The sequence below is a fragment of the Phocoena sinus genome, chromosome 16 (genome assembly GCF_008692025.1).
Source record: "Phocoena sinus isolate mPhoSin1 chromosome 16, mPhoSin1.pri, whole genome shotgun sequence".
NCBI classification, from domain to species: domain Eukaryota; kingdom Metazoa; phylum Chordata; class Mammalia; order Artiodactyla; family Phocoenidae; genus Phocoena; species Phocoena sinus.
In genome coordinates, this window is record NC_045778.1 from 52,768,195 (window position 1) to 52,791,761 (window position 23,567).

Sequence of the window (23,567 nt, forward strand, 5' to 3'; positions counted from 1 at the left end):
TCTTGTGCCTTAACCTGTCCTAACCTACATCTGCAGCAGTGGGTTTGCCGTTTAATCACTCTAACAGCTGGGCAGAGTCTTGTTAAAGGTGAATTGAGAAGAAATTGAACAGCAAAACTGGCTTCAGAGCTAGTATAAGAACTGAGGATTCCAACCCTAAATGAAACAAAAAGATAAACCTACAGACTGGGAGAACGTATTTGCAAGCAATACGACTGACAAGGGGTTACTTTCCAAAATATGCAAACAGCTCAAAAAATGGGCAGAAGACCTAAACAGACATTTCTCCAAAGACAACATACATATGGCCAACAGGCACATGAATGGATGCTTAACATCGTTAATTATTAGAGAAATGCAAATCAAAACTACAATGAGGCATCACCTCACACCAGTTAGAATGGCCATCATCAAAAAGTCTACAAAGAGGGACTTCCCTGGTGCCAATGCAGGGGACACGGGTTCAAGCCCTGGTCCAGGAAGATCCCACATGCCACAGAGCAACTAAGCCCATGCGCCACAACTACTGAAGCCTGTGCTCTAGAGCCCAAGCTCTGCAACAAGAGCAGCCACCACAATGAGAAGCCCGTGCACCGCAACGAAGAGTAGACCCCACTCGCCGCAACTAGAGAAAGACTGCATGCAGCAACGAAGACCCAACAACAAACAGACCCAATGCAGCCAAAAATAAGTAAAGTAAAAAAAAAAAAAGTCTACAAAGAACAAATGCTGCAGAGGGTGTGAAGAGAACTCTCCTACACTGTTGGTGGGAATGTAAATTAGTGTGGCCACTATGGAGAACAGTGGAGGTTCCTTAAAATAAAAATAGAGCTACCATATGGTCCAGCAATCCCACTCCTGGGCATATATCTAGAAAAGATGAAAACTCTTAATTTGAAAAGATACATGTACCCCAGTGTTCATTGCAGCACTATTTACAATAGCCAAGACATGGAAACAACCCAAGTGCCCATCAACAGACGTTTGGTTTAAGAAGATGTGATACACACACGCATGCAGGCACGCACGCACACACACCCCTGAATATTAGCCATAAAAAAGAATGAAATAGTGCCATTTGCAGCAACATGGATGGACCTAGATAATATCATACTAAGTGAAGTAAGTCAGACATATTATATGATATCACATGTGGAATCTGAAAAATAATACAAATGAATCTATTTACAAAACAGAAAGTCACAGATATAGAAAACAAATTTATGGTTACAAAAGGGGAAGGGGGGAGGGATAAATTAAGAGTACAGAACAGATACACACCACCATATATAAAATAAACAAACAACCAAGATTTACTGTATAGCACAGGGAACTATATTCAGTATCTCGTAATAACCTATAATGGAAGAGCATCTAAAAAAAATATATATATATACATACAAAAAACCGAATCACTTTATGCATATAAATACCTGAAACTAACAGAAGATTGTAAATCAACTATACTTCAATTAAAAAAAAAAAAAAGAACTGAGGGTTCCAAGAGGAAAAGCTCCTCCGAGATCAGACAAGTTTGGAGCACATGGTATATTCCAACAAGTCTGACTGTCAGCAACGTCTAAAAATCAGGGGATTTCAGATGAAAAGCTCTCTGCCTTCTGGTTTGATGAAATGAATCATCAGAAATGGGAATCCCAGGCCTGCATGTGGTGTCTGGCTGGAGCCAAGGAGTGGTTCCCCCTCTGGACGGGGCATGCACTGTCCAGCCGCCACGGGTCGCTCTGCTCCCCCTTGTCTGTACTCAGAGCTCTGTCCTTGAGTCCTTATCTTCCCTGCCACCTTTGGGCATGTGCGGTGGTAACTTGTGCCCTAGTCCCTCCCGTTTTCCACCACAGACAACTGATCCCATCTCTTACTCTCTGTCGTCAAACCCAGTTCTCTACCATGGGCTGTGAGATTCCCAGTGTTTCTGAATTCGTCTTCAAAGTGTTTGGGAGGGAGTTGACTCTGGGCCCCCTCTGCTGGGAAGATGCAGAGGATCCTTTGGATAAAGACTTAGAGGCAGCTGTGGCCAAAGGCGACAGGCCTCCCCAGCCCTAAGCAAGATGCTTCCTTAGACCTCTCCACCATGGCCACCTGCAACCCTTCCTCTCCCCTGGGTAAGCCCACCTCTGCCTCTGCCCCAGATCTGAACCTGTTCTAACAGACACACATTTATATCCTCACGGACTTCTTTCTGTTATCTCTACTGGGCCACCTGAGGGAAAAAGGCAAACACTGCTTCACCGAAAACTGCATTCAGGTACTCTTCCCTTGCTCAGACCAAATGGTGATCGATCGTAAGCAGAAAGCCCAAACTGTAAAAACTGAAGAGTTTCTTGGGAAGCAGCAGAGTTGTCAAGGAAGGAAAATGGTCACTTAGAAGAAGACGATGACCACGGAAACCAGGATAATAATAACATAGGTCTCGGTGAATACTCAGTTGGTGTGTCAGACACGGTACTGGCATTTTACAGGTTACTTCTTATTTTACAACAGCCCCACAAGGCAGGTGGTATTACCCCCTTTTTTAGAGATGAGGAAAATGAACACAGAAAGGACTGTGCTAGAGTAGGCATTTTTCTCCCAGGGCTAGTGGCTGAACCTTCTCCCCGCTGCCTGCATGAGCCTGTCCTGGTGTGAAAAGCCTCTTCCAGGACTGGCCCAGAGCGGACTGCACGGGCCTACTTACGCTCTGCCATTCATCTCCTGCCCGCTGGCTGCCGTCTTTGACTCCAAGGCGTTGTTGAAGTTGGAGATGTTTTCAGAGGAGTAGAGGCCAGCTGGGTTGTTGTACTGGTTTGTGATGACCCTGGGGGCAGGGCTGGAGGCAGGTGAGGCGGTAAAGGGCATGGCACTCCGGTTGTGGGCGCTTCCTATGTGTAGGACCTCCTGCGGGCAGAGATCAGAGGAGAAATCAGGGGGGTGTCCAATATGCACCCCTCGATGGACGGTACAGGCTGAGTGCCAGGGAGAGAGAGGTGTTCCAATGAGCTATGATAGCCCTGGCTCAATGCCAAACTAGCTGAGGGGCTCTGACAAACCCACCTGACACGGGGCAAGACCCAGGACGTTGCACGAGCCAGGCACGTGTGCAGTTTCATCCGTCAGCTCTGCCTCCTGGTTCTTCCCTGAGGCCCAGCAGAGCCTGATCTCCTGCTGGGTACCCCTGGGCAGGACACCCCCTGATGCCCTGGGCTGTCAGGATCCAAGTCAGAGCTGAAACACCCTTTTCAGGGCAATTTCCAGAGGGATTAAGTACCAGGAAGAGAGGAACTGGCATGACTTCGGTGCGGAGCAGGAGATGATAAAAGGTGGAGATGAATTCCCCAGGAAGGAGCAGTTTAGAGAAGCAAGATAAGAGGGTTGTGTCACCAGTGGTGAAGCAGCTGCTGACTAGGCAGAGAAGCCTCAGGGCGCTGGCAGAAGGGGCTAACGGGGAATGACTGATCTGGTGTTTTGTGTGGGAGAAGGCCAAGGCTGATCAGATGGAAGGCTGGGGGATACCTGCTACAGAGCGGTGCCCAGGGGGAGCTGCAGGAAAGGACTTTGAGTTCCTCCTGTGCTCATTCCCCTCTTTCTGTAATTTGAGGAAGCGCCCTCCCCCTCCACACTGGACTGCCAGGACTTGGTGGATAATCACTACAGCTGCAACACCTAGGAGCTACTTTAAGAACACCCCCGAAAACTTTTTAAACTAACATTCGCCTTTTGAAAAAGATCACGGCTTTTCTGATGACTCAGTTAGCAAGATGCTTTCTGCATGGGTGTTCTGGTTCAGGCTCTGCTCGCAGGTGAGAGCGTACTCTGTGCAGCCTAGTAAACTCGATGTGCGTCCTATGTTCTGGGTCTCCCAGAAATCCTCCTGAATCCTGTACTCCTGTTAACACCCAGGCCCAGAACGACTGCCCTTCCTTTTTTTTTTTTCTCTCTTTCTTCACTAAACCTTCAAGTCTTTCACACTTTCTTAGAAAAGGATGATGAAAACCACCAGCTTAATTCACTGTGTACTGACTTAAAAGACAACATGAAAATGTGTTTATGGTGATTCAGACAGTCTCCCTCTTCAGCAAGTCGGAATCAGTGCGGTTTTACTGTATACATTACATTGAGCTGACTTTATCCACGTTGGAAAAAAGCTCAGTACACACAGCTTGTTCACCAAAGGGGAAGTATAATTAGTTAAGAAAATAACTTCAGCAGTAATCAAAGAATGGTTAAGTACGTTCCTCGGCACAACTACCCCAAGGAATAAGAAGGGGTCATTAACGGCAGCGGACTTCCCGAAGGGTGGCCTGGGACTCTGGCCCCCGTCAGTGGCTACCCTGCAGCTCTGTGGGGCAGGTGGACAGCGGCAGCCAGGACTGCAGTTCTTTCCTCCTCTCTCCTTCCCCACAGCAATTCCTTAGGGGCATCTTAGGATGCTGAGCACCAGGGAAGAGCCCTCATATTTCTGTCTTGGCTCAGTTTCTTCCCTGTTGCTTCCTGCTCGGCTTTGGGCAAGTTATACTTCTTTCTTAGCCATTGCACCGTGCCCAGCACACAGCAGACAGTCACAGTGTCATTCCCTTCTCCTTCCATAGAAACACATTTTCACTTAGAATGGAAGTCAGTAGAAAATGCAGGTTGGAAATTCTGATTTTTTACTTTATAGAGAATCTCCTAAGAATGTATCTGTTTTGTATATAAAAGGAGTATCTCTAACCCCATGTGAATACTGGTCTTTCCAGAAGTCAGGCGGTTAATTCAGGGCCTGCCTTTTGGAAGGGATGATGTCATTGTTTGGGCTTTGTATTTATGTCTCCAAGGAAACTCAATAATGAGGAAATACAAACTAGGTGTGTAACTACACTGACCTCAGATAAGCTGGGGTGTGGGCTAGCCTTACATGAATGAACAAATCCTTTAGTTATAGATGAACTCTGCTCTTACTCATTCCTCTGTTTTAGAATGACTGGAAGTGGAAGATTCTGGAAAAATGAGAGGTGGGAAGTTTTTCATATGAACAAAGAATTACTGGAATCAAAAGAAATGTATAGTCAAGTTAGATGTTAAAGTGTTGGAGATTTTTTTTTTAATCTGAAGAAAACTACCTTCAAAAGATTAATATAGGTACTCAGATTATATGTTTAAGATGAAAATTCAAGTATAGTACATATAAAAAGTATAACTAAAATGTAAGCATTGCCTTACTGAAGTGGAAACTAGGATTTTAGATAGACCACATTAAGACAAAATCATTCCTTACATATTATAAAACATATAAGGACTTAACACATTAAAACAACATTTATAGTAAATCTAATGAAGTGGCTGAGAACTCCCTAGGAAATTGGAACTGACTGTGGCATGTTGTAAATTGGTTTGCACAACTGCCAGTTTATAGACTGAATGCCATTTCATGAACTTTCCTTAGAGGGGCTGTGCAGAATAATATGGTCATGTCAGTTTTGAAATGCCAGATGCAAAATGATCCTTAAAGTGACTCTTAGGACTAAATATTATTTTTATTAATGGGAAAAATTTTCTGTGACTGCATTTCTGACAGTTTAATGGAAGACATTTGAGAAAATAACCATTCACATACAACCACTCAATTTACCCACACTAAAGTACCCAGTGAGTTCAATTTCATACAAGTTTCTGTTTTAGGTATAAAAGGTAACTAGCTATATGTTATCTTTTGATTATACCTCAATACACCATAAAAATGAAACAGTGTCCCGAATTTAGAAAAAAAAAATTAAAGTTCAAATCTTCAATTGGGGCTAAATGTATAACAATCACAAACCAGTCTAAAGGGAGTTTTCAAAAGCCATTATTGACTTACCTACTAACATACCACTAACAACTCATTAATTTATCCGAGAGACACACTTTGTGAAAAGTAGCATATCAGGAGTGAGGAATTTTACAAAGATGTTCTAAACATTCTTCTCTACGTTTCTCCCCTTGTTTCTAAAGACTACCCATTCACTGTAGATAATTTAGGAGATGTAATTAAAGAAGAAATACAATCGCTTATAATCTATTATGTACAAATATGGGATCTCAGGACAGTCTCCCATCCAGGAAATTCTATTTGGCCAACAAATTGTGCATTGACTCCCTATCACATTTTCCAATATGAACTACCACTTTATTTTAGTAATTTTAAGATCTCACTGTAAGAAAACTAGAGATTCCCATCCTAAGGCTCTTGGAAACCAGGCAGTGGGTTCCGGGACCCGGGGTGGGGCGGGGTATGTCTGGGTTTACTACTCAATTTCCTTGTAGTTCCTCTAGGCTCTAGGCCTTCTTTTTGTCCCTGGCATGATTCGTTTGCATCTGCAATCCATAATGAGCTGAGTCAGCACCCCAGTTTTGCCGTGGTTCTGCCACCCTGTTCTGCACAGGAAAGCTTCCACCCGCTTCCCGTATCCCCTTCCTACCCGCTGTGTCCAGCCAAGGCCCTGGCGTCACTGCCCTGGGGTTTTCCAGCCCCTTCCTCCCACAGTTCCCTTACGGGAAGAACCAAACAAGAGCCAGGTCCCAGCAGTGTCAGCGGAGGGCCCTCCCCCTGCGTCCTATGCCCTGCCTCCAGGGCAGGAAAAACGGGAGTGTGCCTAGAGGTGTCAAAAGCAGAAAGGCCTCTGGGTGCTGAGAGCAAGGGCCATGGTGGGCAAGTACTTACTTGGGGTTCAGAGGCTAAATTCATCTTGTATGGGTGACGTTTCCCTTCCTCTGTCACCAGAGGAGACCAGATTTTCTGTTCAGATCTGCAACAGATTGAAAAAGCTGTTGTTTCATGCATGCTAAGTAAATATACTAAAAACGGAGTGGGAAAGTGTCCCCTCTTGCCCGACTGCTAGCCTCTGAACTAGCACTCTGCCCGCACCTTCCCCTCCATTTTGCTATCAGTGTGATTTTCGGAAGCACCAACCTCATGACATCATGTCTGATGGCTGTGTGCGCTCAGCCCTGAGGGATTTCCCAAGCTGCTGTCATTCTTCCAGCCTCATCCTCCCCCACTGCGCTCTGGACCGCTGACCCAGCCACACCGGCCTCCTCCATGCTCCTGGGCATGCCTGATGCCGCCCCACCTCTGCTCAGGACGGAACAAGCTCCTCTATCTCATCCAGTGTTCCCGATCCAGACCAGATAACCAACTTGTTCGTGAAGTGTGTCTGGACCAAACAAAAGTGATGCCTCCTTTTCTGAGCTTGGAAAGGATTTCCTTATACCATTCACACAGCAACTCTCTAGGTCTTGTCTCAGTTTTCATTAGTGTAGCATTTTTTCACTCTTACGGGTAAAGAATATTTGTACTTTTTATTTTCAGAGTGCCCAGCACAAGGCCAGATATATACAAGATGGAGCTATTCAATGTGTTGGTAAATGGATCAAAAAAATCAATTAATCTGTAATGAATGAATGTCTTGAAGGAGAAGATGTGGACTGAGATAGAAATGGAGACAAGAATGAGGGATAAATGTGCTTTTGAGGGGATAGTAATAGTGCACCTCCCATGGGGGTAGGGCTCTGAAGTGTACAAGATGGTTTTCATTTCATTATACTGATTTCACTACCTCAAAATTTTGGTTAGTTGTGTTAGGTCAAATGAAAATGCAAATATCTTAGAGAAAGATGCCCATACTATGAAGAGCACTGTGAAAATTAGAGAGGAAAATGAGCAACCTGAAATTTCAGTTCCACAGACCTCTGCCTGCCTACACCATACAAGGCACTGAGCTGGGTGGGTAGGGGATCCTGAAATAGGTGAAGTGGTCCCTGTCCACAAGCAGCTTCCAGTCAACCAGAAATGAGCGAGTGTTTCCACGGGCCTCACCTGGTTACTGTGAGAGTCATGTTGTCTGTGCAGCCCTTGATTTTGTTCTGAGCTTCCAAGTGTGTCATATTGCTGGTATTTTCCCCATCGATGGCTGTGATTACATCTCCAACACATAAATTAGCTGTAGCAGCCTTGCTTCCGGGAGTGACCTGGAAAAAAGGAGAGGAGAGCTGGCTTAGTTATCATCTGTCTCCAAGGAAACCACTGAGTAAATTACCACTGGATTAAGTATTCACTAATGTGGATCAAAGCATTTAAAAAGGAAAGAAGGCTAAAATCATAAGTTTCAATAATAATGATCCTTTATAGTTATGTAATACATTACGGTTTACAATGAGTTCTTTTCTATATACCATCTCATTGGATCCTTACAATAACCTTGTGAAAAAGGAAGGCAAGTATCCGACCCTATATTGGTCCCCATTTTAGATACCAAGAAACTGAGGTTTAGAAAGATCTGTGACTTACCTGGGATCACCCAACTGATACATTACTGTATTACTAGTCATCCAACTATCAATAGTGTAATACAGAGCCAGGACTCAAACCCTAAAGCAGACACAATGTTCTTCCCACTGTCTCTTGCTGCTTCCCTAAAATAAGTCACCAATTTAAAAAAAAACACACTTAGAGAACATTATGTACAGAAACATCCTATTTCTATAAAAATCTTAATATGCTATTTACACACAAAAATATTGAGATCTGCATACCAAACTTCACAGTATTACATTTCTGTAATGTTTTTGGTTTATACAATGAGCTTGAATTACTTCTGTAATTGAAAAAAGCAACAAAGAATATTTTAAAATACAATAGTATAGGTTTATACTGGCTCATTTCCTCCTAGCCAGGAAATTGACTATTAGGGTTTAGCCCCTTTGGGTGGCTGATTTACAGGCCAGTGCTTCTAAAACCAGTGGTTCCAAATTTATGGGCAACCAGTGCTTGGGGGAAGCCAGCCAATGACTGCAATGGGTCATCAAATTCATCTGCCTAGTGAGCATTACACGTGACCTGAATAAATATCAAGCTTCACGTGGAGATGTACAACTGTCTTTCAAGTGAATAGACGCTATTGTGATGAACAAAGTATGAACTCATTTTGAAGTAGTACTAACCTCAGAGATGTTTTTTACTATTAGGTATTTTCTAAACCAAGGTATACTAAAAATAGGACCATCATCCCAAGGTCAGTCCATGACTTTGACATTAAGAGACCTTCCTTGATGAGAAGTCCAAGCCCTCCAGGAGCAGAGTATGCCCAGACTCCCAGCACCCACAGGGCTCTGGCCTCACCTTGGAGAAGGCCCTTGACCCCTGGGAGCCCAGTGAAGAAGATCTTATGAACATTTGAGGGTCTCCGTGAGGCTGAACCACAGGTAAGAGGCCTTTCAAGACATCAAATCAGGACACAAGGCTTATGTCCTGAGCCTCCGTGTCTGATGCAGTTTTCAGCAGCCAGTTTCCAATCAGCCCTCGCCAAACGGAAAACACTGACCCTTCTGAGGTGGGCTAGTGTGATGGCTGCTGTCATGGCCATCCCCCCCATCGGTACCCTATCCCCACAAAATAAGGGGTGGATGACTTGATCCTTGAGGTTCCTTCCGGTTCAGACATGCTATGACTTTATCAGGCAAAACTCTCCTGGAATGTAGCAGGATGTGGAAACCAGTGCAGAGATCCTGACCTCCTAACCTTCCTTTCTGGCTTTCCCATCATCTGTTTACCAGAGATCTGGCCTTTAGAAAACAAAAGTCCCCAATCCAAGGTTCGGATCTTCTTCTAATGCAGCCACTGGGAAAAGATATTTTATACAGGCGAGCGTAGGCCGCACTCCTTTCATTTGACTTCGGGGAGTTAGTTCTGAGTCACCCAGTATGTGCCATAAAGACAAATTCCTCTCATTTTCTGCCCGTCTTCCCGAGAAGACTGACCTGGTGTGACTTCATGTATACTTTGCTTTCTCTAAAGAACAACACAGACCCCTTGTTTTACAAATGGCCCTAAGCATCACTTTATTGGGGATGAGCCATGGTTCTGGGTTGGCAAACTCTGTCTCCAGGGAGAACAGCCTGATTGAACTCATTTATCACGACCAACTCTCATGGTCTTAAAAAGAAGTCCCCTTGGATAAAATCCAGAATCACTAATGAGGTTCCTCAGGACTGTGCCATTCCCCTACTAAGCTCTAGCTACAGGGCCTTCCTTACTTCTTTCCCGCCTCAGGGCCTTAGCACCTGCTGTAGCCTCTACCTGATTAACTTCTTGGCTTAAATGACCCTTCTCACAGAAGACTTTCCTGAACCCTCCAATCTAAGTTACATCCCTTGGGCTTCCCTGGTGGCGTAGTGGTTGAGAGTCCGCCTGCCGATGCAGGGGACATGGGTTTGCGCCCCGGTCCGGGAAGATCCCACATGCCGCGGAGCGACTGGGCCCGTGAGCCATGGCCGCTGAGCCTGCGCGTCTGGAGCCTGTGCTCCGCGACGGGAGAGGCCACAACAGTGAGAGGCCCGCGTACCGCAAAAAAATAAAAATAAGTTAGATCCCTTGTCAACCTTCCCCCCACCCCCTCCCACCCCGTCAACATTTTCATACACTCTCTTCTTCACGGCACTTGTCAGTTAGGCTTGTGAATCTATTCTGTGGGTGTGTTTACATTGTGCTTGAAAGCGTACTAAACAGTAAGGTGAGAGCAGGACTTGTCTGCCTTTTGCACTGTGGTATCCCCAGTGCCTAGCAGTGACTGGCACATAGTAGGTGCTCAATAAGTATTTGTCCAATGAGTGACTGAATCCAAAATATCTAGCGGTTGTTAAATATGTAATCATGCTGCTTTGTTCCATCCTTTAAAAAAATGACGATTTCAAAAGGAATCAAATAATCACTTTCCCCAGCATTGCTATCCTGGACTGGGACCACTCACAAAACTAAAATGAGGAGATGGGGGCGGTGGGGGGCAAAACGCCTGAGAAAATGAAAATAGAAATTTCCTTTTACTTTCATATGCTCAGCTGCTAAGAACTCTGGAATTTCCAGCATTTGGTTCAAACGGTCTTGGAGGTGAGGCATTTCTGCTAAGTACATCCCGACAGATCCTGGACAAGTTAGAACCAGTCTTAAGAGCCCTGAGTCTGAGTAATCAAGGCCTGGCCATCCTATCTTTTGGTCTGATTTATTTTTTAAGCCAAATTAATGGGGAGCCAAAGGAAATCTCAGAAAGTTATAAGACAACATCATTAGGTGAGGCTCAGATGGAATCACACATAAATAAAGTCCACATTCTTTTATGAGCTGTCTATTTCTGGGGGGAAAATGGATTTAAACAAATTATGGGATTTGCGTTTTACAAAGCTCTTTCACGTACATTCTCCTAGTTGAGATAATAATGATGATGACCTCACCACCAAGATATAATTTTTCAGATGAGGAAACTGAAACTCAGAAAAGCTGTGACTGACTCAAGTTCACACAGCTAAAGGTTGGAGCCTGAACTTGAAACCAGATTCCCTCATTCCAAATTCCATTCCCCTTCTGCTTTACCACAATGCCACAGGCAGAGGCTCCAAACCTGACTGTCAGAGCCAAAGAGAAATCCAGAATTGAGCAGACTCATCTGTTGTGGCCTCAACACAGGGAACTGGAGTGTCGCAAACTCCTGCCAAGGCCTGGGTGCCACTCGCCATCCATCAGACAACCCTCTCCATTGGTCTATGCTGAGCTGGGGCCCAGTAACTCCTCCCCTTATAAAATACTCAAGTCAGAACTGAAAAGCCCTCAGAACAGAAGGCCTGTGTCTCCAACTCTGGTTAGTTCCCATCATGAATGGAGGACTCCAAACCTTACTTCACACGAACTATTCATCACAATCATAGCAGTATTTATCGGTTAATGAGTGCTAACTATGTGTCAAACAGTTTGTTTGGCAAGGGTAGAATTTCCCAGTCCTCCTGAGATACTATCAGGTAGCCAACATTATTTGCATCGTCATGGAGAAGGAAGTGGAGGAACAGATTGGCAGCTGGTGAGTGGCGGGCTCTGGGGCTCCAAGGTCTGTCCACCTAACCCAGCACGCCCCACTGTCTGTTCTGATTTCCTCCTGACCGTCAAATTCCATCAGAACCGGCTCAGAATGGAATCAGCTTCAGTTTCTATTAGTCCTATACTCTCCTCCAAAGGGACAGGCCCATTGATTAGTTCAATGGACATTCTCAAAAACCCTCTTCCAGCTTTCTTCCCCAGGGACCATACAGCTTGATCACACAACTCTCGATGCCTGAGAATAAATGGGGTTAGGCACAATTTCCACTAATGAACAATCTGCCATCTTCTGCAGAATTCATTCATGCCTCTCTCACCCTTTGCCCCCGCAGGCAGACACTTTGCTCAGAGTCCAGTCTGTACATCCATCCTATACTGCATCATTAAAGCCTGTGCACTGCCGTCAGACTTCTAAACACAAAAGAAGGTTCATAGAATGTCACTAAATGGCGCAGAATAGGACTATGGTGTGGCTCTCCCACTTTCTTCGATTTACATCTAAATAAATACTGCTTTTATACAAAACTGGATGCATACCCTCTGGCCGCAGCATATGAAAAGATGACTTTCTTCCCCCGTATTATGGCATATACCTATTTTATCCCTCCTCTGTTACCTCTTTCTTTCATTCATTCACTCATCGGATAGACATTCCTTAAGTCCATTCTCAAAGACAGTGTAGCTTATTAAGATGTGGCTACTGAAGTTAGATGACCAGGGTTCAAGTCCTGTTTCTGGTGCTTGTGAGGTAAGTACCCTTGGGTGGGATGTTTCACCTCTGTGTGCCTCACTCTTCTCACCTATGAAACAGGGGTGATAACAGTCCAGGCATCGAAAGGCTGTTGTGAGGATTACCTGAAATGATTCAGGCAGAGCACACTGTCAAGTTCACAATCTCCTGGGGCAGACAGGTATGTACAACAGCTGATGCTAGAAACAAGTAAAGAGGCAATGGGAGCCTAAAGGTGAAATCAGGGCAGGCTCCATGGAGGGGGCATTGTTTAAAACTGTGCAAAGGCACTACAGGAGGCAGAAAAGAGCATGGCAATTTACTGGAATAGCACGTGCACTGGCACAGATAAAACACAGGAAGTGAAGGGAGAGGAAGGGGAGGAGTCTGGAGATGTAAAAATAGACCAGGCTGTAAGGGTTCTGTCATTTTCTTTTTAACAAGACTGTACTTTATCTGGAAAACAATGGGGAACAACAAAGGAGTTTAAACATAGCCTCTGACTCAACTGCCCAGTTGCTGCCAAGAAACAACCAATGAGCCCTAGCCCTGTTGAGATTAAGGTGACTGTATTTGTCAGATATTCCCTAATGGCAGTTGAGAGAAGCAGACCCATTCGAGGGGTCGACAATTCAGCCTCTAGGACAGCCATTCTGAGGCTGGCTTCCCCTAGAGGACTTGTCCAAAGGCATTTCTACTTAAAATTACGTGTTTGATTGACAGCCAGATTGGGTTCCTTTAACTCCCTAAGCTCAAGATTGAAAGCTGGAGGAGGCCCATGAAATGAATCCAGTCTACAATCTTGGCTTTTCAAAATTTAAATTACTCTGCCCCCTTTAGCTGAGGCAGACACTCTCCATTTTGTCAGTTCTCACCGTGCTCTACTGCCCCCAACACAGAAACCTGGGACCAGCTGCCATTTAGCATCTTTCTTGCAGCTGTTAATTTTTCCACTACCTCACCCTTGAGTCAAAACTCTTTTATGTTGTCTCCGAACCCCTTCATGCAAATGTGCTTGTGACCACTGACTTAGTTAAAAAATTATATGCAGAAATGTTTTATGACTAGGACTACAAGACACCCTGGTTTGCCCAGGATGGTAACAGATTTTCCCAGCTTAATTATCAAAAGCACCCCATTTCATTTTCAACAGTGTGTTTCAGTCTGGATGATAAATTGTATTGCCACTCTTTTGACAGAGATGGGGGTTTTAACCAAATACTTGTCAAACAGTTTAAACAGTTCTGAAGCAGCCTCACCCCACACCCCCAAGGGAAAAACTGTCCCTGTTCAAAGGTTCTCTGACTTTATTCTGCAGACAGGAATACAGGTCAATTTCCTGAATGTTCACAGAATGTTGTTAACCTTGACCCTTGGAACTGGCATCTAAACTTCAGACCAGAAATTGACCTAGCTCGCCAATAACGCAGGGGGAAACTGACATTGGCAAGGATGAAGCAATGGTTCCCAAACAAGTTGGTCGTCAGATCCTCTCAGGTTTTAAAAATATATATAAATAGATCTCTACATCCCACTTCAGATCTACTGAGGGGAGTCTACACCATCGGTCCCCAACCTTTTTGGCACCAGGGACCGGTTTCGTGGAAGACAATTTTTCCACAGACGGGGTGGGCGGGGTTGGTTCGGGCAGTAATGCGGGCAGTAATGCGAGCGATGGGGAGCGGCAGATGAGGCTCACATCCTGCTGTGCGGCCCGGTTCCTATCAGACTGCAGACAGATACTGGTCTGAGGACCGGGGGTTGGGGACCCCTGGTCTACACAGTGTGACCCAGGAATCTTTATTTTTTAAAGCTTCCCGGAAGATTCTGATGCTCACTAGGTTTGGAAACATCAAGGGAGATGCTGACCAGCCTTTTTCCCCCAAAGGTCTCCCTGAACGAAGTTAACCAGGTAAACAAAAAATACGTAGAATCTAAGATCTCAGCGCCTCCAGAGACAACTTCAAGGCTTACATTCTATTAAAATGCATAAAAGGCCCTTAAAAGAAACATCCAGGGACTTCCCTGAAGGCCCAGTGGTTAAGACTCTGCGCTTCCACTGCAGCGGGTAGGGGTTCCATCCCCGGTAGGAACTAAGATCCCACATGCCGTCCGTGGGGCGAGGCCAAAAAAAAAAAAAAAAAAAAAAAGAAACATCCATTAGAATAGTATTTTCCTATCTCTTACCAAAACAAAGAAAAAAAAAAATCCCCTACAACACTGGTCAACATCCTTGAATGCAAATGGAGTACTGCAGAAGTTATTTCATTCCAGATGCCTAAATAACTTAACATGGTTCCTATTTTGCCTCCACCAGAAAACTTACAGCTAAATGTAGTATGCAATTACAGAAACCACCTCATTGAAAGGTCCTGGCACATCTCTTCTTCTGTGTTCCAAATTTTTAATTTATTGATTGATGGCTGCGTTGCGTCTTCCGTGGCTGTGCGTGGGCTTTCTCTAGTTGCTGAGGGCTTCTAATTGTGGTAGCTTCTCCCATTGCGGAGCACAGGCTCCAGGCGCACAGGCTTCAGCAGTTGTGGTACACGGGCTCAGTAGTTGTGGCTCGCGGGCTCTAGAGCGCAGGCTCAGTAGTTGTGGCGCACGGGCTTAGTTGCTCCGCGGCATGTGGGATCCTCCTGGACCAGGGCTCGAACCCATGTCCCCTGCATTGGCAGGCAGATTCTGAACCACTGCGCCACCAGGGAAGACCCCAATTTTTTGTTACATCTTATGGAGTGTGTTCTTTTGTTTGAAATTTTGTAGCCATGTATTTTGGTGCTATAAATCACCTTACAAGTTGGGTGTATTAATATTAAATAATGATAACAATAATTTTTAACATTATACAAACAAGACTGCAATAAAGAAATTTGGAATTCACGTTCAATCTCAGTGCCATGCACCTTTAGGGACAACCTCCTTCAAACTAATGGCTGTGTCCAAGTATTTAGGTATAAATGTTTTTAAAATTTTTATTTATTTTTGGCTGCATTGGGTCTTCGTTGCTGCGTGCGGGCTTTCTCTAGTCGCGGCGGGCAGGGCCTACTCTTCATTGCGGTGCGCAGGCTTCTCATTGCGGTGGCTTCTCTTGTTGCGGAGCACAGGATCTAGGTGCATGGGCTTCAGCAGTTGTGGCATGCGAGCTCAGTATTTGTGGCTTAGCGGGCTCTAGAGCACAGGCTCAGTAGATGTGGTGCACCGGCTTCGTTGCTCCGCGGCATGTGGGATCTTCCCAGACCAGGGCTCGAACCCATGTCCCCTGCATTGGCAGGCGGGTTCTTAACCACTGCGCCACCAGGGAAGTCCCTATTTAGGTATAAATTTAAAGGACTCTGAGCTGGATGACAAAGCAGAGCCCCGCTCCTGCAGTATGCCACTTAGATGCGTAATTTGAACTCTCCTTAGTCAGACTTCTGACTCAAGTTTGTTTGTGGGCCCAGGCTACGGCACAGACTTTGAAGCCACATTATAGAAACAGAAGCTGTATGAGCTTATGCAGTTGGCTTGAAAACCCCAAGAATGTTTCAAAATGTTCTTGGTTACTCCATAACCATTTTCTTAAGAAAATGAGGCAATGAAGTAGTTCAGGTCCAAGTAGCTGAGCTATGCCGTAATCCAGCTTCACTTCGCACTCGCTGCAAAAGGAAGCTATTAACGCTAAGGGGTGGCCGATCAAGGAGACTTATTGCTCTTAGTCTGAAAGACCAACCATCATTTCTTAGGTAGGAATATAATTAAAAAGCAGATAGCAAAGTAGAATACTTTGACTAATTGATCAAGAAGTCATCAGTCTCTCAAAGGTCCCGATACAAGTCCCAGTGAATCCCGTGTGCTTTTAAACAGCCCCAATAACAACCACCCATAACCCAAATCCTAACCATTCACTAAACACATAACCTTGGGCAGTTACACTCTCCATTGCTTCAGTTTCCTCATTTATCAAATAAAATTTATAATAGGGTCAACCTCATTTGTTGCTGGATTAAATGAGGTTTCATTTGTAGAGTTTAGGACAATGTCTGGCCCATAATAAGCATTCAATACACAGTAGCTACCACTAATATATTTTTTTAATAGTACCACTGTATCCTGACACCTTCTATGTGTTAGCCATAGTGCTAAGCTCTCTCTAGACATCATCATAATCCTCACTACAACCTTTGAAGACAAGGACTATTATTCCCGCTTTACAAATGAGAGCACTGAGGTTTCAGAGGCGTTTAACCCTGCCTGAGGACATACAGCTAATATAGGGACAAGACAAGGTTTAAACCTAGATCAGGCTGATACCGAGACTTCATTTTCCCATGACATCAAGATGGCTTTAATTCTTGATTTGCTGCGTTAAAAATAAGGCAGAAAGTACAAAGCAGTGACATCCAAATAGTTCACCATGACATGGTAATTTGATTTTTAAAAATGCTACACGAATGGAAAAATGTCTGAAAAGTTTTGCAGCAAACTGTTAAACAGTGTTTACCTCTGAGAAGTAAGATTGGGGAAAGGTGTTGGAAGGCTTTTACCTTGCACTGTCCACATTTTTATATTATTTGATCTTTTATAATAAGCACAAGGGTTGTTATGTAAGTTTTTTATTGAGGCATAACACACATACAGAAAAGGACACGAATTGTAAATAAACAGCTGGATGGATTCTCACAAAGAAAGCGCACCCATGGAATCAGCACCAAATAAAGAAACAGAACATTACCTGAACTTCCAAAGGCCCCTCGTGCCTCCTTCCCATCACTAACCTCCTGGCAAAGGTTACTGTGATCCCAGCCTTTAACACTATAGATTAATTTTGCCTGATTAATCTTATATAATTGCAATGATGTGGTATTTATGCTTCGTGTCTGCCTTCTTTCTCTCAACATCACATGTCTGCCTGTCTGATCTATGTCATTGTGCGTGGTTGTAATTCCTTCATTCTCATGGCTGCAGTGTTTCATATCATTATTTATATGTTTATAAATACATTTTTATATACCACCATTTATTTCTCCATTCCACTGTTGTTAGACATTTGAACTGTTCCGAGTTTGGGGCTATCGTGAATAGTGCTGCTTTGACGATTCTTGACATGTCTTTTGGTGCCATGTGGACACATTTCTATTGAGCAGTTAACTAGGAGAATTGTTGGGTCATAGGGTCTGATCACGTTCAGCTGTGGAAGTGTAAGTATTTTTTTATTTTTTATATGATTTTTTAAAGAAATGGATGTAAATCATTGCTGCATCACCTGAATTTTATTTATCTGTATGCATTTGACAACTTTATCCTATATAGGTCATACCTGCGTCCTATCTTCTTATCTGACAGACGTGAGTAGTCATATCTATTAAAATTAGGCCGAGTCCTTGATCAAGAACCTGGCCTCCTACAAGACCAGAGTGTTCTTCGGAAAGGTGTTTTTCATGTTTATGGCATTTACTGAGAAGGCAGTGTACTACACGTATGAAAATACACCACGGACCTCAGTCACAGATGAGCTCTCCACGTCACCCACGTCAGTGCTAATAACAGTCACACAGGGTGCTAAGTGCCATACAGAAATTACCTTTCTCGTCTGAGGTTTTCATGGGTATATTTTGTTCTGGACTTGGCTTGGCCGCCACTTTGCAGGCCCATCCTTGGCTGGGCAAGGTGGATCTGTCCTCTCCCTGGTCATCTTCATTTGCCATAAAAACTGCCCCCAAATCCCCTCCTGGCCACCTACAGAGGCTTTTCTCTGGCAAAGCATCCAATTCCTCGGCCCTTCTGTTCTTCCCTGCCCACACGGCCATGGAATCCTGTGGCTGGTCTGTCAGTTCTCCCAGGTGGGGCCACGGCTTCTAGCTTTTCAGGAGAAACAGGAAGGGGAGGTGCTGCCCTCTAGGATGCTCTGAGCTCCAGGGGCACTCAGGCTGAGGCCAACCCAGCCAACCCCCATGGGCATGAGGGCCTCTGGGGTGAGGAGCCCCGGAGAGTCCTACCCCTCATGTTGATGACTGCCCCGCCATTAGCACTTCTCAGACCTGGGTGCTGCGTAATATTATTATCAATGAAATATTGACAGTTACAGCTTATCAGGGGGCAGAATACTGTGGTTGAAGCTGGCCTGGGAGTCAATCTGTCTGGCTTCAAATCCCAGCTCTTCAATTTACTGTATGTATTGTGTGTCCTGTGTCCCTGTGTCGTGGGTTGTGGGGAGTACAGAAGAAGATAATGCAAGTGGACACCTAACACAGAGCAGCCATTCAAAACATGTTAGCTACTGTTAAAACATTATTATGACATAGAGGTTAAGGCTATGGGCTTTGAAGCCAGACCGCTCAGCCAAATTCCAGTTCTATCCACTCACTACTGTATGACAAGGGCAAAGTACCTAATGTTTCCATGGCTCAGTTTTTTCATCTATAAAATGGGTATCTTAATTGTATCTACCTCACAAGATACTTGTGACGATTACTGAAAGACTATGTTAAGCTCTTAGAACACTGCCTGGCATATAAAAAGTCATATACAGTTTAACTATGGTCATTGCTGCAAGCCAATCAAATAAATAGTCTCACACAAATCTTCCAAGTGTAAATGGAGGCTCTTGTGATTAACATAAGAGTCATTTGGGCATAGATATTCACAGATGAATAACACAACCCAAATTCATCTGAAAACATTTCTGAATTCATATTACACTTTCTCATCAACTGGTGGTTGAAGGTACAATTAATGTCATATGAGAGGTTGGGACACTTTTTAACAATAAAAAAAAGGGGGGCCCTCATATTCAAAGGGTACAAAACCACTGGTTTACTTATTTATTATTTTATTTATCTTTACAGAGAATTGAGCCCCAGAGAAGGCACGTGACGTACCTGGGGTCACCCAGTGTGGTGTTCAGGACTGGAGTTCAGCCTGAGTTCCTGCCCTGGACACTCTACCAGGCACCATACAGAAGTTCTGGAAGCTTCTTCAGGCTCTCCTCTGAGACATACTGGAAGTCAAATCATCCTTTAAAAATTCATTTTCTGACATAGCCTTTTGCTCATTTTTAAATGAGCCTTTACCTTTTCCTTTACAAAGAAGTAGTTCATTCATTGAAAAAATTTGTAAATTCAAACAAATTACCTAACCTATGGGCACTGAGCTTCTCCCCTGTAAAAGGCAAAGAATACTCATTTTCCTCTCCTCCAGGGAGCAATGGCAAGGTACGGCCTAGGGAATGAGCATAGCTTGGAAGCCACTCCTAACTAGTCCCAGCACAAGAGCAGTTCTGGTGCTTTCCCCGGTCCTGATCAGCGTAGGAGAGTGATCTCAGGGGTTAAAGGATAACGTCCTCTCAATTATCTGCCCTGTTGCAATACCTTAACACCATTCTCCACTCTCTCCTCCTCAAAGACAAGCCAGCAAGGTTGGCATCCAGGATTTTAGGTAAGGGGCAGGGTCTCTGGTCAAAGGGACATAACATGGCTTGGTGAATTTCATGCCAGTAGGCTCAAGCATTCACTTCCAAGCCATTCCCTGTAATTCATCCTCTTCCTCCTCTCCTTAGATCAGCTGGAGCAGCTAATATTTCCCAGGTGATCAATTTCACAGAATGAGGGAGTACAGAGCAAGGGCCATTAATGCATAATGAGCCTTTATGGACAATTCTCACTTTTCACAATCTGACAGATAAGCCCTGCTCTTTCAACCTTAAGGACATGATGCAAGCCTACTTGAGTCTGGAAATGACACTCTTTAAAGTCAGAAAAGACCCTGTGACTACAGAGTATCCATTATTAAACACTCCTTAGGATACTTGAGCGAAAACCAGAGGCTCTTAGCAAAGGCTTCCCCAGGACTCAAGAGGCAAATGAGCAACTCCTCCCACCAAGAGCATCGCCTTATCTCTGGCCCCGCCCCTTCCTGCCTTTTGTCAGTTGCTGGGAGAGGAAAAACGGTCAACATAAACTCCGCAGCAATTTTGGCCTGGCTGTGGATTCTCTGAAGACTTCCATGGAAAGCAACTAGAGGAAATAAGAAATTGACATGGGGAAAAAAAAAAAACATACCACAACTCAAGGAGATAGACAACTGTAGACCTGGAGCAGGAACTGACAGAGAAAAAAAATCTCAGAGGACAATTGCAAATGTGTCAGGAGTCCAAGGAGGACTTCAGGGAGTCCAAGGTAGAGGCTTAAATGAGAAACTGGTAAAAGGAAGAAAGATAGTTTATGTCCATTCACAGTTGGAGAGCTGGGTTGAAATTTTTTAAGTGTATCACAATAACAAAGATGAAAATATTGAGGAACAAAAGCAGCTATTCACACACACACAAATGTGTTCTGTTTGTTTCTGTTCAGAAACTGGCTAAAAACAAGGAGGTAGGTTAGTGAGCTGCTGAGGTCCTGGTAATGTTCTATTTCTTGACCTGGGTGGTAACTCTACAGGTCTTTATAAGCATTTGCTGTGCATTTTTAGTTTATGACTTTTTAATTTCACAATAAAGTTAAAAAAGAAAAAAATAATTTCAAGTACACAAGATTACAGAGTTATATCCAGGAGCTTTAGTAGTTTGACAAAAGAATGAAGCCAATACCAGAATAATTCATGCAAGGGAAAGCAAACATAGCCATTTAAATAAAAGGCACTCCTTTCCCAGCCTAATTTTATGGTTTGCTTTGGTGTGGAGACTCAAAGTCTGCATATACAAAACCATACCAAAGTGTATCTGCCCCGAATGATGAATCTAGCACACCTACCAACCAGAACGTGTGCATAACTCTGCAGATGCTCACACCTCCTCACTACTGTGCACTGCTTACAGAGCAATCTCACATACCTTAACTCACAGCCAATGGCTGGAGTTAGCCCCGTTGCAGAGATCAAAAAGGCAGCCACAGACAGTAGAAGACTCACCCCAGGTACAGCTCAAGTAAGAAGCAAAAATCAGACCTATACCAGATCTCAGACAGCTACCTCAGGGACCCTTTACGACAATGACTTTCCCATTCCCAGGAAGTTAGGAGGCCCATGTTTTTTCCATGTGGGAATAATGAGATGAATAAACAGGTAAATTACTGTCAGCAAGAGAATGTCACCTCCTGAGTCACTTTCACTTTTCAATTAAAGCACAACCCAGGGCGTTATAAAGATTAGCTTCCCTCACTAAACCATGAACACCTTGAGAGTGGAGCCATGTCTTCTTCATTTCTGGGACTCCAGGGCTTTGCTGTATAGTTTCTAGAATATGCTATATGCTCATGAGACATGTGCTAATAAAAAAATAAACAAACGGATGAGGGTACAAACTAAAGAATTCACAGTATTGTGTTTTCCACCCCATACCATCATTCCTGCACAGGGCCACTTGCATTAAGTCTTTTAAAACCAGCTAAAATGGCAGGCAGTAATTGCCCTTTTAATAGATGGCCAATATATTCTCAATTCTTTTTTTTTTTAATCACCCCCACTCTGTCCCTCCAGCTCCAGCTCCGGCTCCTTGGAGGAAGCCATATTCTCCAGTTCTTAAGAAAGGGTTTCATGTCATACATAAATTCAGAAGCTGAGCCGGCTGACAGGTTAATTATAGACACAAAGAGTGGGGACAAATGGACTATGAGGTAAGCGAGTCTAAATGTGCCTTCCCTGGATAAGCATTTATTAATAAGCCTGCAAAGATTTACTGGGCACAGCCAGGTTCAGCTCGGTGCCAGCCTTGGGGGCAGGGGTCCAGATTTGGGGAAGGCACAGTTTCTGCACTTGAGGAATCTGGCTGGTGGCTGGGAAGACAGCATGTACCTGCAAGAATAATCGAAGTTGTCCCCTGGGGACAGCAGGTGGAAGACAGGGCCTAAGAACTGAAGCACCTGCCCCTTTTGGGAGTGGGATGGTCAGAGAAGACATGACTACACTAGGGCCCACCTGCAAGGAAATGTGGGTAGGACTGTGGCTGGAGAGAAGCCAAAGAGGAAGCCCCAATTCTTTTCCTCCTGCGCCTCCCACCATATTCTTTCGGGGGCTGGAGGCAAGCACCTAAGTCAAAAAGACCCATAGGGATATTCCCCTTCCCTCTCCACCCTCCCCCTCTAACAAAAAGGAGGAAGGTTCAGATGGCCGGGGAGGCAGGTCTAGGGTCATCTTCAGCAAGCAGATGAGCCCAAGAATGGAATGATAGGCCTATAAAAGCTGGGTACCAGAGAGTGTTTGCGCTCCCTTTTTTCATTCAAAAGAATTTTCTTGCCCGCCTTTTGGTGGCACATTGAATGTGGCAACTCTCAGTGGGACATCAACCTTGCCTTTAGCAAGATGACCAAAGCCTGGGCCTCCAAACAGTGAGTCTGGGTCTCCCTCGGGCTTCCGCTTTATTTGGGGATGATGGACCTGGTCGTCTCCGATTGAACCTGGGCCCTTCCAAACAGATGAGGACCCTCTGAGAATTTTTCAAGCACCAACTTCCCCCAGACAAACACATAAGGTGGGAACCCCACCGAAGCCCTATTTATGGGGGAAAAGGTCCGATCAGTTGGTAATCCCGAAATGCCAGGCAGAAATATGGCACGGCCATCTCCCGCGAAGTAGTGGAATGTCCAAGAGGGTTTATACGGGTTGGTCTGTTTCCAAAATCCCGCCATTTCTCCAAAAGACATTAGAGAAGTAAAACCTGGCCGTGGATCAAGTCCAAAGAGTGAGAAACTAATTGTTTCGATTGTTGCGTTTAACTTCATTCGCCCTCCCCGCCCCCGCCCCAGTAAACTTCCCATCCTCTCCACCTCACTTTCCAGGTGGTTCCTGCTACTTCCAAACTGCTTTCCGCCGCTCTGCGGCTTGTTTAGAACGGGGAAGCGATACCTCCCAGCGTGCGGGATCTGCGGGGACCCTGAGCCTTTCACCCGCGGACAAAGCGCGTCCACGCGCCGGCCACGCTCCCGGAGCGAAGGCACGAAAACTGCGCCTTTCTGTCCCGCGGACGCGGTAAGTGATGCTCCGCACCTGGCT

At 44.7% G+C, this 23,567-nt stretch overlaps 1 protein-coding gene across 2 annotated transcripts in view; it reads right to left on the reverse strand.

The window, feature by feature from the left end:
- Window positions 1–23,567, reverse strand: part of PDLIM1 (PDZ and LIM domain 1) — a 45,788-nt gene that overhangs the window by 21,757 nt on the left and 464 nt on the right. For both annotated transcript variants that reach the window (XR_004346217.1, XM_032608457.1), the window contains exons 2-4: window positions 7,829–7,980; window positions 6,674–6,758; window positions 2,693–2,892 (exon numbers count right to left, since the gene is read on the reverse strand). Coding sequence is in view for 1 of the 2 variants with exons in the window: in XM_032608457.1 (XP_032464348.1) it covers window positions 2,693–2,892; window positions 6,674–6,758; window positions 7,829–7,980 (437 nt within the window). In the remaining variant the exon portion in view is untranslated. The remainder of the gene's footprint in view (window positions 1–2,692; window positions 2,893–6,673; window positions 6,759–7,828; window positions 7,981–23,567) is intronic.